Source organism: Rutilus rutilus, assembly GCF_951802725.1.
Source record: "Rutilus rutilus genome assembly, chromosome: 5".
Classification (NCBI taxonomy): Eukaryota; Metazoa; Chordata; class Actinopteri; order Cypriniformes; family Leuciscidae; genus Rutilus; species Rutilus rutilus.
This window is the reverse complement of record NC_140213.1, coordinates 48,218,798-48,237,731: the sequence shown is the minus strand read 5'-3', so window position 1 is coordinate 48,237,731 and position 18,934 is coordinate 48,218,798. Positions and strand designations below refer to the sequence as shown.

Genomic DNA, 18,934 nt, shown 5'->3' with positions numbered 1-18,934 from the left:
TACTTTCTAAACTTAAAAAAGCCTCTCATGCTTGCAGATGAAGTACCTGACAACATCCAAGACGCATTCGAACCGGATTACAGGAGACGAAACCTTGCCACAAAAGACAAGACCCTAAAAACGACATATGAACACATTTGCATACACATGAAAACTGATTAATATTGGAATTTGGTTATATTCCAAAACAAATGCATTCAACTGACTGTAATAACCGACAAAAACACGCATACCTTTAATTTAACACATGCACAAACTAATGTTACCATAAAATACCTGTTATGGAGACAATTTAACATTCCAAAATGTATGAAGATTCGTAACTGTATTTGTATGTGTTTCAATCTGTAAATGCATAAAATAATGCCTTTTTGCCATGTTCGATTAATGACAGTTTAAATAAGAGTATAATCATAATTACAAATTGATAAAAAATATAAATGAAAAAAATGCATCACACACACACACACACACACACACACACACACACACACACACACACACACACACACACACACACACACACACACACACACACACACACACACACACACACACACACACACACACTATATAATGATGATATATAGTGATGGCTCTTTGCTGGAACGATCCAGCTTTGATTATAGACATAGGCCCCGTTTACAAGTACATGGTTATTTTGAAAAATGAAGACATTTCCCTTCGTTTGTGCTCTTCGTTTACACGCAAACGGAGAATTCGCCTCTGAAAACGATTCTTTCTAAAAACTCCGGCCGGAGTGGAGATTTTGGAAACCTTCATTTGCGCGTTTGCATGTAAACAGACGTCACAGTATGCGACAGAACTTGCACCTGCGTCAAAAGTGCGACCTATCTCCCAGTCGATGTTCTCCTGTAATTTTCTGGTTTTGTAATCTAAAGTTACATTTAACAGGAGCTCTACCGCCTGGTCAGTCCATACGAATGATGATCCTGACGCCATCTTTGTTCAGAAGAGAACGAGGAAGTGATTCGTTGCTGTTGTTGCATTTTTCGGGATTCTGGGGCCGGTTTCACAAAGATAGACTTTGACTATGGCTTAGATATAGTAGATAGTCAGACTTCAGATAGACATCAAAATCAGACCGTTGCACAAAGCACTTAAGACTCTGACTATCTTAAGTAGGACTACACTGCAATGCATTCTAGGTAAAATAAAACAAAAAACATGGCGGGTCGAGTAAGCGCATTCAACCGCTCAGTGCAGTTTACCCCAGCGGAGAATATGTGTTTGTTGGAGGAGTATAACAGTTACAGGGACATTTTACTTGGGAAATTTAGCGGAGAATGACAAGAAGAAATGTTTAAATTATGAGCCATTTCCCTTTTCTTTTGGCTGTTTGTAATGTAGCTGATTGTTACTGCTGGTTGCCAAGGTAACAGAGTCTTAGACCTGAGTTAGCCTGGGGGTAAGAGGTGTCTAATGTTTTTGGTCTAAATTAAGTCAGTCTTTATTTTTGTGAAACAGTCTAACTTGCATTAGCCTAGTCTATGAGCAGATTTTAGACTTGTCTAACACTATAGACCGGTCTAAAATAGCTTTGTGAAACCGGCCCCTGATTGGCTACCGTGGGCTTGATCTTCTCGTTACACTGCCACCTACAGGTTTGGCATGCTCTTGACGGCATATATACACAGGTATAAACGAACACTTTTCTGAAAACTGACAGGTGTGCACGATGTTATTTTTGAAAATGGAGAGGGTGAAATGTCCGTTTATGAAAATATTCTTAATTTTCATCTCTTATCAGTACCAGGTGTTGGACTTATCTTCCAGTTCACGCTTTGATTAGTAAGTTCAGCGAGGGAAGCAGAGGCCCGGAAGATTCTCCGGTTTATTTTCACCATCGGGAGTTACATAAGATCTGCTCATGAGAGCAGGTGCAGTCGGGCTGTTTCTGATTCCTCAGCTGCTCTACCTGTTCACTCTTTCTTTTTTCATTTTTTCATTAATATGCATTTTTATAAATATCTTTGGTGAATGTGAACCATTTTGTATTTTTTTGCTGGTTGTTTAAGTGCTTCCAATACTGGAATGAATGAAGGCGTATTCAATCCATACCCTTAAAAATTAAATGATTTGGTTATGGGCCTTAACACTCACTGAGTCCGATCGACCCTAAGTAATAGATTGGGACCCGACCCGGACCCGGCTGACCATTTAAAATATAGACCCAAACCCGTACGTGTCCCGGGTCATCGGGTGCTCCGTGTAGACCTCTACTCTGAGCTGAGTGAGTGAGTGGAGGCGGGGCTCATTTGCATATTCATAGAACCACGCATACTAAATGAGGCAAGGGTGTCGAGTTACATTCATGCTATTTTAAGGCATGAAGAATTTCTTTCAAGGAAAAAAAACGTTTAAATATGTCATTTTGGTGATCAAAGGTGAGTTTTAAGGGATCAAATGATTGACTACAGGGGGACTTTCAATATCAAAAACGAAATATTTCAAACATATGCTATTTTTATGCTTTAGAACAGTCAAAAAAGTGACATACAGCACCTTTCAACACATTTCTTTTATGTTCTACAGAAACTCATACAGGAGGGAAGAACAAAAAAGGTGAGAAAATGACAGAATTTTAACGTCTGGGTAAACTATCCCTTTAATGTGAAGATAATGTGCATGCAAATGTTGTCACCCATAAATTATTCATAAACTCTTATTCCAAATTGCCTAGTTTCTCTCAAAGAGACAGTCTTCCTTAAAGTCCTCACAAACAGGGAGGATTGAACTCATCGAGGGCCAAGTGAAGGAAATAGAGTGAGAAAAATCTACTTTGCTTGTGCAACGGCAGGTAATGGAAAGAGCGAGCGTGAAAGTGGACCGCTGTCATACGGAGCTAACAAGCGTTTAGCTGACAATGGGTTAAAGCCAAAGGTTTGACGTCTCTCAACTTTCTCGGCCCACAGACACTTTAGTTGGACTAATTGCTCTCCGAGGGACCAATCCTGCGGTCAGACCCTGCTGAACACGGCACAGTGCATGCTGGGTAACTTTCACCTCTCCAAAACACGGATCCATAGCAGAAATATTCACAGTTTTGGGCTAAATACTGTGAGAGCTCCCCGTGATCACAGCAGCTGAGCTCATTCTTAATCCTGTTATTTTCCAGGAGAGATGAAAAACGATGTCTCAAGTCTCACGACACAAATTAAATCTCATAATCCCAAATATTTCAAACGCCCTGGATTAAAGGGAGATGAAGAACTACAAAACATGTCAAACCAAATGAAAATCGCATTTAAAATATGGCAAAACCAAAGTAGATGTTTTACGTTTTACGCCTGAAATGTGAGGGGATGCTTCACCACGTTAGATCGGATCTCCAGACTCTTTACAAGATCCCATCGGAAGTATTGTCAGGCATTCAAAACTGCAAGTCTTGCCTGATACCCAAAACCATTAACTAAAAGTCTTCTATTAGCCTGAGAGGTTGACAGAGGAAACCAAGAAAGAGCAGAAAGCAGGAGACGCAGTGATTTATAGATTAATCTTCATCTGAATTTCATCCCTACTTTGTAAGGACTTCGTCCTGTACCAAATCTGATCTACAAATCCAACATTGTGTTATTAAATCAAAGCAAAAGCAATGGAAAATGACTGATTTTCCTCATATTCCCAATTGTTGCGGCTCCTCTCTTCCCAGTCTGTCAGTAACGCTCTGTTTACTTCCTGTCTCTATGAAGCCCCTCCTTCTGAAAAGCACACTGTGCTCTGATTGGTCGGCTGGATCAGTGTGTTGTGATTGGGCGAGCGCTTCGAGTGTGTTTGGGAAATGCCCCGCCCCTTTCCATAACCGCCAGTTTCAACACACTACTAACTAACTCAACCAGGCCCCGCCCCTTTATTCTGCGTATGAATTATTTAAATGAGGAATACTGTGACGTGTTCGTTCCCGGAAGAAACTCAAGACTACAGTGGAGGCGTTTCAGGAGTTCAGAAACACTAATATAGAGAATAACTGGAGCTTTGCAGAGTTTTTTCATGCTCAAACAGCAACATTACACACTAAAGACAGATGAACATATGATTAAATGTTTATAAATGAATAAGAAACTAACAGATTTATGGTTGCCCTCTCTTAAAGCAACTGAGAATCCCATGATCCTTCAACCAATGCTAAGTGTTTAAAACCTCTGTTTCGCCACATTAACTGCAAATCTGCGTGAACTTTGACCCGCCGTCATCTGTAAACTTTCAGTTCTTCATGGTTTCAACCCTCATGACACAGCAAACACACCATCGCCTCGGCGTGAAGAAAACCTCCACTTCATTTCTCTCACCTTTGAATATCTTCATCATCCGCTGCCCGGGGACAAGGCTAAGTTTGAGTTTCATTTTTACCACATTCATTATTTGCTCTTGAAAATGTCCGCAGGACACGAGCAACAAAAAAAAACAGTCCTCGAGGAACAAAGGCAAACTTCATAACAACACATGAAGTTAAGAGAGACATTCGTCAGCCTGCGGCTATAGAGAGGAAGCATGAATCATAAATCGGAGAAAGCTAGTCTTCTAGTTTCTGCTCCTAACGCTCACGTTTCTCCAACTTTAGCGCTCCGTGACCGAATACAAATGCAGCATCTGTACAAATTAAAAGAATAAATTAAGTACAAGTCAACATTTCTTCACTTCCGTTCTTCTGTGCAAGACAAAAGGAGAAACTACGGATCGTCAACGGTGCTCAGATATGGCATGTCAAGACACGTCACGGCTAGTTTGATGACTTGCAACCGATGATATCCGACATCACTGACGTCCAACCGGGTCCGACGTGTCTTGACACGCCATATTTGAACTGAACATTGTCAGTCATTTGGTCTTATGGGTTTGGTGCAACATGACGGCACAACAGACAGTTCATTTTCTTTTGTCTTGACAGTCTGAGACCTTTCAAACTTTCAAAGGAGCCTCAAGATGACTTCGATGACAAAACAACCAAAAATCAAGATATCTCTTAATTTAATTCACCCAAATCAACCACTGTTTTTGTCCGTGAAGAACCAGGATACTTGGAAAACCTGGATATATGAGAAAGCCTCATTTGAAAAGTGTAATTTAAGTCATGTTATATATATATATATTCTGCAGCAGCTTCCAATATAAAGTTAAGAAAACTAAACAACCGAGAGAAATATATGTCTACTACCTCAGATTTAACGTTTTATCTGTTCATCAGCATCGGGGAATAGCATAATCTCGGTCCCGATAGAGAAAGCAACGCAAAACGTACATGTACAAAAGTAACAGTGAAGAGTTCAATGTAAACACAGCTTTTGTGTCTTTATCAGCCTTTCCATATACTGACCCTGATAATCATCACAAACACTGACCGCTTGCTCCACTTCTGTAAATCCGGTTTTATGAATGAATAAGTCTCTCACCCGTTGCTCTATAGGTTTCTTCATCTACAGCACTTGCACCCCCTGCTGGTGAGGAAGACTAACAGCTATGGAGATTATCAATCGGCAATCTACTGATATTCCTGCCGTTCCCGGATGTCAAATGTTGAACTTTCTGTTGAATTTGAACCACTGAATTTGTAAAGCGAAATAAAATGGACCGAAAATTGCCTGTCGAATATTATAGGTTGTATTTTTAAACAGAATGAACATTTTGGAAGTGAAACTAGTTGCTTATCAGCATGCATATTACTAGGATATTGGCTGTTTACATATTCAGTAACACTTTATTTCGATAGTTCACTGTAGACATTCTACTAACTATAAGTAACTTTGCAACTACATGTCAACTAACTTCATTAGAGTATTAATAGATATTGCTTAATATCTGCTAACTCTTTATTTTGATGGTCTAACCCAACAGATATTCTACTGACTATAAGTAACTTGGCAAATACAAATCAACTTAATCTACTAACCCGAACTCTAACACCTAACTATAACCCAACACTCTACTAATACTCTAATGAGAGTTAGATAACATTGAGCCGCAAAGTTACTTATAGTTAGTAGAACCGTCTAAAGTGAAACCCCATATTCTACATCCCTTAATCACTCAATACCTAAACTTAACAACGACCTTACTAACTATTAATAAGCAGTCATTAGGAGTTTATTGAGGCAATAGTTAATAGTTAGTTAATAGTGAGAATTGGACCCTTAACTAAAATGTGACCCTGTGTGTATGTGTATATATACAGTACCAGTCAAAAGTTTGGAAACATTACTATTTTTAATGCTTTTGAAAGAAGTCTCTTATGCTCATCAAGCCTGCAGTTAAAAAAAAAAAAAAAAAAAAAAAACAACAGTAATATTATGAAATATTATTACAATTTAAAATAATGGTTCTCTTTTTTAATATACTTTAAAATGTAATTTATTTTTGTGATGCAAAGCTGAATTTTCATCAGCAAGTACTCCAGTCTTTGGTGTCTTATGATCCTTCAGAAATCATTCTAATATGCTGATTTATGATCAATGTTGGAAACAGTTGTGCTGCTTAATATTTTTTTATAACCTGAGATACTTTTTTTCAGGATTATTTGATGAATAAAAAGTTAAAAAGAACTGTATTTATTTAGAATAGAAATATTTTGTAACAATATACACTACCGTTCAAAAGTTTGGGAACAATAACTATTTTTTTTTTACGAAATTAGTACTTTAATTCAACAAGGATGCGTTAAATTGATAAAAGGTGATGGTAACGATTTATATTGTTAGAAATGTTTTTATTTTGAATAAATGCTGTTTTTATGAATAAATGCTGTTAACGTTTTACTCATCAATGAATCCTGAAACAAGTATTCCAAAAAAATATATTAAACAGCACAACTGTTTCCATCATTGATAATAACTGAGTATCAAATCATCATATTAGAATGATTTCTGAAGGATCATAAGACACCAAAGACTGGAGTACTTGCTGATGAAAATTCAGCTTTGCATCACAAAAATAAATTACATTTTAAAGTATATTAAAAAAGAGAACCATTATTTTAAATTGTAATAATATTTCATAATATTACTGGTTTTTTTTTTTAACTGCAGGCTTGATGAGCATAAGAGACTTCTTGCAAAAGCATTAAAAATAGTAGTGTTTCCAAACTTTTGACTGGTACTGTATATAAAAATACAATTATTATTATTATTATTTTATGTGATTTTCTCTAAAGAAATATGAAGTAAACATGTGAATAGATCAATATTTCCCCAAATGTGCTCACTGATGGATGTTAGTAATCACAAACAAACCGGAGCAGATGTGAATTAACATGTAAATGAAATATCAATAACTATAGATTGATTTTGATTTTGGCCTCCTGACAAAATTTGGAAATTTTGTCACCGTAACATAAAAAAACCCCACAAATAGCAGTCAAACACTGAAACTAGAGTCCTAAATCTTTCTAATGACACACATTTTGTAAAGATTAATTAAGAACGTCACAGTGAATGTGCAGCAACGATCATCTTTGGCCGTCACCGTTCTTCCAGTGAAACGGTCATGTAGAAACTAGGATTTGGTTTTGAAACACATGATCGTCTGGAGGGAGAGCTTTGAACACTCGTGGACAATGAGGAGCCTTGGAGTCAGAAAGGAATGGGATTCACCGCTTTAAGATGAAAGAAATCGACTGCTAGCTATCCTCTCATGTTCCTCATGTGTTCAGTAAACGCATGTTCTCCAAACGTCCTCTACACAAGATGAAAACGCCTATGACATCAGCGTGCATTTCATTACTAAAGCATCCCACCGCACACATGCACGATTCAGAGGAGTTAAGAGATGAATAATTAAGTTTCCAGCATTGTGCAGCGCTGAGAGGCTCTGCAACTAAACTCAATTTAAATCGATTCTGTGTCTCAAATCCTGGATGGTTTTTCCCACGGGAAGCAGCCGCCACTAATGCACATTCAGTGCGAGGAAGAGATTCTCAGTGTTTTAATCGTGAGGTTTGGCACTAACAAACACAACACACTAAAAACACGGAAACGCAAATCAGGATGTGCTGCATCCTGAACAGGGATTTCATGCAATTAGTTGTGCTTGCAGAGTGTTGTCCACAGACACTGCAGTATTAATCTACTATTTAAAGTATATCGTTTCTAAGCCAAGAAGTGATGCTATGCTGTTAAACATCTCTTCATTTCTAAAAAGCAATTTTGCGGCAGATTTCGGTGTCATTCCCACTGAGGGGCATCAGCTGCTTCGTTTAATAAGTAATTACAAATGTAATGAAGCAAAAATGAGTGTTAAAAATGAGTGTCTATGCTGTGATGCATGATAAAATGTGATGCATAAAAAAATAAAAATCACATAATTCCCTACTAGTCTCTCTCTCTCTCTCTCTCTCTCTCTCTCTCTCTCTCTCTCTCTCTCTCTCTCTCTCTCTCTCTCTCTCTCTCTCTCTCTCTCTCTCTCTCTCTCTCTCTCTCTCTCTCTCTCTCTCTCTCTCTCTCTCTCTCTCTCTCTCTCTCTCTCTCTCTCTCTCTCTCTCTCTATATATATATATATATATATATATATATTGTGGTGAAGTGACGCAACTGACACTGGAAGGTCACATGATAATGCCAACATGGCGAATGTAGTACGTCCAGATTACATTCATACTACACACACTCATACTTTTGAAGTAATTTGTGACCCTGGATCACGTCACCAGTCTCGAGTCGCACGGGTATATCTGTGGCAATAGCCAACAATACATTGTATGGGTCAAAATTATCCATTTTTCTTTTATGCCAAAAATCGTTCGGATATTAAGTAAAAATCATGTTCCATGAAGATATTTTGTACATTTCCTACTGTAAATATATAAAATATGTATTTGTGTGAGTGAATGCAGCACAATCGCCAACATTAATGAACAACTTTAAAGGAGATTTTCTCAATGTTTAGATTTTTTTTGTACCCTCAGATTCTAGATTTTCAATATATTGTCCTATCCTAACAAACCATACACCAATGGAAAGCTTATTTATTCAACTTTCATATGATGTATAAATCTCAATTTCATAAAATTGACCCATGTGACTGGTTTTGTGGTCCAGGGTCACATTTCTTATTCAAGGTAAGTACCTACTCAAGAGAGTATGTGATTCGGACGCAGCCACCGTCTATGCTGTCATTTATATGTTATATTATGCCGTCTATTTATAAGTTTGTCAACTGCAAGATGTGTGTTTTGGTCATTCTGACTGCTTGACGGAAAGAGAAAAAAAATATAATAATATATATATATATATCTGTAATCTTCTTTAACCAACCGGACAGCAAATAACCACCAACACATCCCACTGTAACCAATCAATCACAACATTAAAAATGATTGTTTTGTGGATGTTCGTTTAAATGATGTTGCAGTGTTCTGTTCTTCAAACAACAATACATACGGCATAATTTCATCCAGATGTAAAAACTACTGAATAATCTAAATACAGTACAGGTTCGGGTCAGTAAGTTTTGCTTTTCTTGAAAGAAGTTGGTTGTATTCATCAAGGATGCATTAAACTGATCAAAAGTGACAGTAAATACATTCATAATGTAAAAAACATACTATTTCAAATAAATGCTGTTCTTTTGCACTTTCTATTCATCAGAGAATCCTGAAAAATAAAATTTATCACAGTTCCTACAAAAAAAATCTGAAGCAGCAAAACTGCTTTCAACATTGGTAATAAATGTTTCTTGAGCATCAAATCATCATATTAGAGTGATTTCTGAAGGATCATGTGACACTGAAGACTGGAGTAATGATGCTGAACATTCAGCTTTGATCACAGGAATAAATTACACTTTACTGTATATTCACATAGAAAACAGCTGATTTAAATAAATAAAAAGTTTCACATTTTCTACTCTTTTTGATCAAATGAAAACACCCTTGTTGGGCAGAAGAGCCTTCGTTCAAAAACATGTATAAAAAATAAATATAAAAAACCCTTTTGAATGGCAGGGTAGGTTCACACTTGAGACACTTGTTTGCAAACTTTTACGAAACAAGCCAAGACCACTTGCAGAAAATAAAGTCCATCAATGTTTCCCCTCACTTGAGCTCATCCCTAGTGAGTGTGCGAGTAACACTGACTGCTGTGAGTCAAGACCTTGCCTGCGGGTCTATCCTGTTATAACACACACACACCTACACCTGTTCGCCCCAATCTCTCTCATTACGTCCAGTCATCAGTGAGTCACTGGCCTCTAATGGTCTAATGCGACTGTGTGACACACAACGAGGCTCAAAGCATCTCTCACATTAATAACCCTCATGATCCCTGCAGGAAACTGACATTCACAGCCAAAAAAAAAAGAAAGTTAGGAGGAAATTGGCTTCTCCTGAGAGATGAATGGAGTGATGTCACGAGAGAAGGTCACTTCCCAGCATGCACTTGTGTGTCCAGAGCTGAAAGCTGATTAGAGGAAGTAGATCTTGCATCACAATCTCTGAAGGTCTGGAGAAAGCCCCTGTTGCACGAACCCGTTCGAGACCTTCGGACGCTTCTTTAGAGGACAAGCGGAGGGAGTCGGTCTTATCTTAGAGTTCTCGAACGGAAAGATTCTGAGGGAAAATCCCTGTAAAAAAAAAAAGCTGCAGCTTATCAGAGCTTTTGTTTGGAGAGGAGAGAGCGGGTCGACTGGTCTTATCAGACACAAAACACTATCACAGCTAGAAGATCAACACCTCACACAGATAACACTGCAGTGTGGCGGAGGACTAAAGCTAAACTACAAGATACGCTTACATTTATGAATGAAAATACAGTCAAATGTTAAATATTATTAGAATTTAAATCAGCTATGTTATAGATCAAAGCTGAATGTTCAGCATCATTACTCCAGTCTTCAGTGTCACATGATCCTTCAGAAATCACTCTAATATGATGATTTGATGCTAAACAAACATTTATGATTATTATCAGTGTTGAAAACAGTTGTGCTGCTTCATTTAAAAAAAATATATATATATTTTCAGGATTCTTTGATGAATAAAGTTCAAAAGAACAGCATTTATTGGAAATATAATCTTTATACGATAGATATTATTATATATAAGATAGGTATTATTTATAACATTATAAATGTCTGTCACTTTAGATCAATTTAATGTGTCACTGATGAATAAAAGTATCTATTTTTGCAATCAGAACAGTATTTATCTAGATTAACAAAAACTTATATGACAATTTTAAACGCAGATCAACAGCAGCAATTAACAAAAAAAATTCACAAACAAAATATCAAACTCAAATTAATCTCACATTAATTATTTGCACAAAAAATAACTATCAAAAACAATCAAATCAACCTGGTTGATTTCAATGAGGCGGGATGTAGAGTTTCCAAAACAACAGCAATGATATACTGACACAAAACAAATGATGTTTTCGGGTGTTAAAGAGGACCTATATGCACTTTTATTACTTATTACTCTTGATGTTGTTTCTGGGCTCTACTAGAGCAGGTTTTCCTGCTGTAATGTTGATTATTTTCCTCATATTCTCCATTGTTGCGGCTCCTCTCTTCCCAGTCTGTCAGTAACGCTCTGTTTACTTCCTGTTTCTATGAAGCCCCTCCTTCTGAAAAGCACACTGTGCTCTGATTGGTCGGCTGGAGCAGTGTGTTGTGATTGGTCGAGCGTTTTGAGTGTGTTTGGGAAATGTCCCGCCCCTTTCCATAACCGCCAGTTTAACACACTACTAACTAACTAAACCAGGCCCCGCCCCTTTATTCTGCGTATGAATTATTTAAATGAGGAATATTGTGAAACTCAAGACTACAATGGAGGCGTTTCAGGAGTTCAGGAACACTGACACTGATATAGAGAAGACCTTTTTCATGTTCAAACACTAAAAAGCACTAAAACTCTCTAAAAAAACCTTTGCTGGTAAAGCAGACATTTTGTTTGGTTCCCAGTGGAAACATAGACTGGTTCTGACAGTGAGTTCACAGAAAAAAAAGGGGTGTGAGTTTCTTCATTAGGGCTTCACTTCAGGAAAGGATTTAATCATGCAATCTGAGACACTGGCAGCTCAATCAATCAAACTAATCAATCGATCAATCAATACTCACCTCTCCATCTCATACTCTTTCAGGCCCGGCTTCACACGCTTCATCACCTGCAAGATAGAAACAGATATAACAGATAATATAAAATATTCAATTATCCATCCATCTCCATCATCACACTGAGGGATTCCCTTTCCCCTCTCCAGATCCAGTCTAATAATCTCGATGAACTCTCGCAACGAGAGCCGCAAAATGGCTCTGAAAATGACCAGCAATTGCCTTCAAATTACAGAAGGACTCATCCATTTGATGAGATAACAGTCATTTCCAGCGCGGCGGAGAGGAACGAGTGCGAGTGTGTGTCGAGGGCGGATTAGAGGGGCTGTTTGATGATTGCAGGTTAGGAAGCTTTTATTTTAATCGGGAGTCTGAGTCACAGCAGCACTGAAGGATCCCCGGGAGCACGTGGAGATCAGGTTGTTTCAAATAATGGTGGAGTGTTGGGTGACACAGGCAATATGATACTTATAGGAATAAAGAATATGAAAAAAGAAGAAGAATAGCTTTCAGCTAGGATGCATTCAACTGTTTAAGTGACTAAAGAGATTTATAATGTTACAGAGGATTATATTTCAAAGAAATGAAATGAGTTCTTAATGCATCACGGTCTGTATACAAATAATCTGAAGCAAAGTTTTCAACATTGATAATCATAAATGTTTTTTGAGCAGTAAATCAAGTCTGCATAATTTCATGTAAAAATGTAAAAAACACTGTATAATCTAAATATTGCTAAGTATTAAGAAGTTGATACTTTTATTCAGCAAGGACACATTCAACTGATCGAAAGTGACAGAAATGTTACAAAATGTAACAAAGATTCTATTCTAATCCTGAGAAAATTATATATATCATGGTTTCCTCAAAAATCAACACTGATAATAATCATAAATGTTTCTTGAGCATCAAATCATCATATTAGAGTGATTTCTGAAGGATCATGTGACACTGAAGACTGGAGTAATGATGCTGAAAATTCAGCTTTGATCACAGGAATAAATTACACTTTATTATATATTCACATAGAAAACAGCTGATTTAAATTCTAATAATATTTCACAATTTTTACAGTATTTTTTATCAAATAAATGCAGCCTTGGTGAGCAGAAGAGACTTCTTTCAAAAACACTACACTTTTTAGTGTCGTTATCTCCTACATCCCGAGTTTAGTTTCATTAGACACATTCAAATAGAAAATGGTTATTTGAAATTGTAATAATATTTCACAATATCACCATTTTTACTGTATCATTCTGAGAAAAGAGAGCGAGGAGGAGCAAAAAATGACAACTTGTCTCGTCTCGCGCTGCATTAAACGCTCAGAGTCTCCTGAGAAAGATCACCTGGATGCGCTGGGAGTTTGGGAATGACGGGAATGAGCGGATCAGGTGTCGAGCGCTGGGCTTTAATGACGTCCCGCGAGAGGATAGACACGCTCATGCTAACTTCTCATTGGTCCCTATAAGTTCTTCCTGTGCTGAATATAAATGACTCATTAAGAATAAAAAAAGGTCCAGTGTTCTGATGCATCTAGTCAGAAACATTAAGAGGGTTAAAGGCATGTAAAAAAAACACAAAGAAAGCAGGGCACAAGGTCAGAGTTTCTACAAGCGACAAGAAACCCAATGCAATTCATACAGTAAACTAATGCAGCTGTGAGCAGAAATACTAGTGAATTGTTCAAGGCTACAAATCGTGTGTACCAGGAACAATCTATTAAAACAAAATGAATTGAATCAGTTAGTAGCAGTATTCGGATGGGATTCGCTTTCTAGATTACTCTAAATGAGTTACAATTAAAGAATCTAATGTAATGCATGCCTATTTTAAAGAGAACATGGGTTTGATTACAAGGCATAAACCGATAAAATCTATATCTTGAATGCAAAGCAAGTTGCTTTGGTTAAAATCACCTCAATCCCAAGTTAGCAGAGGAACCACAGGTGAAATAGTCTAGTTTCAGAAGCAAAAACTCAATACATTTTCCTCTATAGTGAAATTGATTTTTAACAACAACTTTTAAACCTTTAAAGACAGGCTTACTGCGAGCTACGTGGTTGTTAATCGATGGTATTTGATTCTGTTGAAGCTGTCAGTCTGCATTATTTCAGCTTAGTTTTAAAATAATCATGTTTATCAGTGGAATTCCTGGCGAAAAACTACATTACCCATGATGCTGTGCAGACAATTACACCAATCAGAGGTGAGTAGAGCTCTTTAGCTCCGCCCACTCTAGTAAAGCACTGCGAATGTAATCAAGTTGATCTCGCTACGCTCACAAAATACTTCGTTTTATATACCTACATCATTTTTAATTCTATTATGCTGTCTGCAGTGCTTCATGGGATTGTAGTTCTTTCCCTCAATAAAGCCGTTTAGTACACAGTCTTGTGCCTTTATATTTTTGTCTGATTTAAAAAAAACTTTTTTGCTTCAAATCAAAGTTGGTAGTGTTGTGAATCTCTTCGTAGCTAGCTGGTTTGGTTCATGGCTTATAACGCTTTCATTAAGACCTTTTTTAAATCCCTAAGGGAAAAAGGAATGGAAGATACACTTCCAGAACCAGCGCCGCTAAAAAAAAGGGCGCACTAATGCACTGTATTTGCTATAATATGCCAGAAAAACATGAATTGACTATGTTGACATCCTCCTAAACTAGTCTTGTCTGAATAGAGTTAATGAAACTGCACTATATGTGTGGGATCAAATATAAAAATGCTTGATTGATTGAAAAAACAAATGTTATTTGATATGATATATAACCATTGCATTTCAAGCATCTCTAAACTGATACAGAACATCAAGATGTTAGTTTCTCTTCAGAAATTTACATTATGCATTTTGGCATTTTGCCTTTATTCAGAGCAACTTGCAGTGCATTGAAGCTGAAAATCGAACCATTGACTCTGGCATTATTAGCACCATTCCCTACATGCTCGAAACCACATCTGCATATAGTCCATTATTCATATCTGTAAGGTTAAAGGTCAAATAAATGCTGTCCGCTCTTGTCAGACTCAATTAAACAGTAAAAGCCTCTGGACTGGAGCTGAACTCTTAATCTTCGTTCGCCTCAGCTCTCCTCAACGCAAAGACAAAATCAGCATTTAAGTCGGTCATTTACATTTCAAACTAGCAAAACTTGCTTCTGTAAGCATCACTGACAGACCGCTGCACATTCAGATGGATCTCACGTAACCCGTCAGGAACAGCTCACATTTCACCCCCCAAAAATAAAGACAGTCATGTTTTGCTTAAAGAAACTGGAGCCTATTTTAAGGCCCACTGAGATTCTCAAAAGAAAAATAATGTCCATTTTTGAGTGAAATATGACATTCAGTCAAAGCTCCGGAGAGAGAAAGAGGAGAAAACTCATCCAGAATGTGTTCTGAGATCCTCACCGACATCCTCACCTTGTTAAATCGAGCCGACAAGCATTTTAGACCATGCATGAAACTAAGAAAGAACACATTAATTTTTCAGACAACCTCTGAAATATTAATTAACAAAATATGTTAATGAAGACGAAACTGAAAATAACTAAAAAAAGATGACTAACTCCAGGAACACCACTTGATTCCTTGGGACTCAAGGTTTTTATTTCACTTAAAGTGTGCTATTTTAAAGGTTCCTAATTTTGTTTCTGGGGTCTCCTACAGGTTTACATTCATCCAAGGTCAAAAAACACACATTTTATCATCATATACTGTAATTGCAGCATCAGCTCTTTTCTCTCAGTGTCTGAAACGCTTCCATCAAGGACTCAGTCTCTCTAAGCTCCGCCTCTCTGAGAGCTGCTCTGCTGTGATTGGTCAGAAAGCAAACGCTCATTATCATATCTGAATCTCAGCTCTTGATCACAGTGATACGAACAGTGACGATGGCGTGGGTTTTACCGTATCAATCTCAGAAAACAGCGTCTTCTCGACACGAACAACACGAACCAAACTCTCCCAGTCTCAGATACACTACAGTGTTTGAGGGCGGAGCTAAGAGACGCTGCTGAGCCAATCAAGACCACAGGCTGGCATTATGCTAATTAGTTACAAGTGAGAATGGAATTACTGACGACACATCGCTAAACTCTTAAAAACCTTATTACCTTTTGTTTTACTTATTTGGAAATGAGACATTTGTACCAGTCGCACTGAGACATTTCAAATGATACCAAAATGTACAATACTCGATGATAATCGTTCACATTAAACTATACATTTTCTTGGGTGAATTCAGGTGATCTGAGCATGAGAGAGAGAGGGAGGGATGAGGGAATGAGATGTAGATTAGGATGACTCGGAGGTCTCGATAGCGCACGAGGAGGAGTTCAAATGTTAATTTCCAGAGAGGTCCTCTGTCCTCTCAGGGTCTGATCGCTCTTCAACCAGACCGTCCGGCGCTTTCTATTTTCTCAATTCTTACACTTCTTTCTTTTGGGAGACAAAAATGCCATTTATCTGCACTTTGATCTGTGAAACTTTGCAGAACTTTAACATTCACACACTATTACTCTATTACACACTGCATGAAAGGGAATATCCAAAATTGCATAATAGGGGCGATATAATGGTAACGATTAAAGCTTCTATTGATGATTCTTTTAGAGTTCTGAGGAAGAAAGATCTCTGGAAACGTTGCTCCCTCCACATCAGCACACGGACAGAGACGCTCCACAACCATTAGCGGAACCGAATGTCATAAAAAATGGAAGCGATTCTAAATAAAAAATAGATTTAGATTCTCAACCCTCGTCTAAACTCTTGGTTTCTCGTGGCCGTACAGTGAACTCTTCCATATCCCTCGTTCCTCATTTCGCCATTCAAAAAACAATTTGTTCCCATTGTGGCCGTGACTCATGTCCCTCTTAAACTGAATATCCAGTAATAAAGGAAGACGAGAGGTTACAGGCGTGAGATGTTCATGGCTAACACTGGCACTTATGAAGACCTATGTGTGTTAATATGTGCCGAGGCCTTCGTTGCTGGAAACGAGAGCTCAAAGGAGCCGCAAAACCGGTCCTCGAGACCTTCAACCGAGGATCGACCCGGTCCGCCAAGGCCATTCTCCATTTGATGAGGTGCTGAGGTTATTTTCTTCAGATAATGCAAGGACAAGCGTTCACTGCGCTTCTACAATGCCGTCTACACACGTGGCTGAATCCTGAACACTAATGACGGAGATGGAAATCTTTTTCAGCAGTGTTAGAGGAAGAGTTCACCCAAAAATGAAAATTTCTCACGCTCACGTCGATCGAGACCTGTATGATTTATTAATTTTTTGGGGGGTTATAAAAGAGGAATTCTGAAAATTCAGTCAAGCTCCAAAAAAGGACATAAATGCATAATTAAAGTATGACAAAAACAGTCCATACGCTGTAAAAAAAATAAAGATTATTGGAGTGTTTTACAAGAGAATACTATTTCAGTTTATGTTAAAACATTTCTGTATGATTTTACTTAAAGCCTTTATGTATAATGCATTATAAAGGTATTCAGAATGTACGTTATAATGCATTTTTTTATATTTGCATAAATACCTGATAAATGCATTGTAATATTTGCAGATTCATTCATTCACAGATTCGTTTCAGTGTCACAATAAATAGATAAGTATTATAATGCATTATAACGGCTTACAGTTATTCATGAGATCGTACAATGCATTATAAGGCAAACACTTTTATAATGCATTATATACAACGCCTTAAAGTAAAGTGTAACCAGAAGTAAAGCCTTTATCTATAATGCATGAGAAAGTTATTCATAATGTACATTAGAGTGCATCATATCTTTTCATAAATAATTGTAATCAAAGTTAAAATACATTATAAAACTTGCATTGGTTGTTTCTCATGCGTTTTAATGCACTATACTTTCTAAGCATTATAATGTAAACTATTTACAATTATTCATGAAACTATTATAAGGTGCAATAAATACTTTTATAATGCATTACATATAAAGGCTTAAAGTAAAGAGTTACCCATTTTTTAGTGTATTTTTTAGTGTAAGTCTTTATTATCCAGCTATAAAAACAATTGTTTCAAAAGCTTAAGGTTTTAAAACAACATGATTTAAGTGAAGTAAATAATGACAGAAGTATAATTTATGAGTGATCTATTCCATTAAGAACAATCTGTTTCCCAAAGAGTCGTGTTGTGTGGAAATCTCTCAATAACTGCGACATGAATCGATGTTCAGAAACCCTCGTGATGTAACGATCAGTGTTAAAGCCAGCCGTTACTATGATAAATATGATCTTAGCTTAAACACACAGTATTAATTCATGTACAAACCACAGACTGGCCCATTAATATCCAACACTCTTAAAAAGGCTTTTTATTCATTACTGGGTATCAGGAACTTATTCTGCCACGAAGCAGCACCATCAATCTCGGGTTATTAAATTATTTTGAGTCCCTCAGAGTTTTATCCACGTCGGCCGCTCGACTGCCGTGCATTTGAAACGTCATGTTCCCTTAATAAATACCGTCTAACAGCGCATATATCAGGAGTCTGCGTTCATCTGGAGGCGGAGCGGAATAATATACATTATGAGAGCGGCGTGCGTTGCATGATTAATGACACAGATCGACACTTTAGAAAGTAATTTACAAGAGCAAATTGTGCCCTGATTGCATTATTTTTTTGTTTGTATTGTTTCAGCATCTGATTCAATAAGGAACTGTTAGGTAAACTACACTGTAGAAAAAAATAATCATTTTGATTTTAATAAACTAAACTTAATTTAACTTCACTAAACTTGATTTGTCTAAATGATTTGTCCATTGTATTTGAATTGGCTCGGCTTTTGGGAAGCAAGTAAAACTCAAACCAGCCCATGGAAAAAAGAAACTAAATATAATGAAGTGATA

At 37.2% G+C, this 18,934-nt stretch overlaps 1 protein-coding gene across 1 annotated transcript in view; it reads right to left on the bottom strand.

Moving 5' to 3' along the window:
- Positions 1-18,934, bottom strand: part of LOC311290896 (xaa-Pro dipeptidase-like) — an 80,016-nt gene that overhangs the window by 23,253 nt on the left and 37,829 nt on the right. Inside the window, exon 9 of the mRNA XM_084409639.1 lies at positions 12,067-12,113. Within this exon, the coding sequence (XP_084265765.1) occupies positions 12,067-12,113 (47 nt within the window). The remainder of the gene's footprint in view (positions 1-12,066; positions 12,114-18,934) is intronic.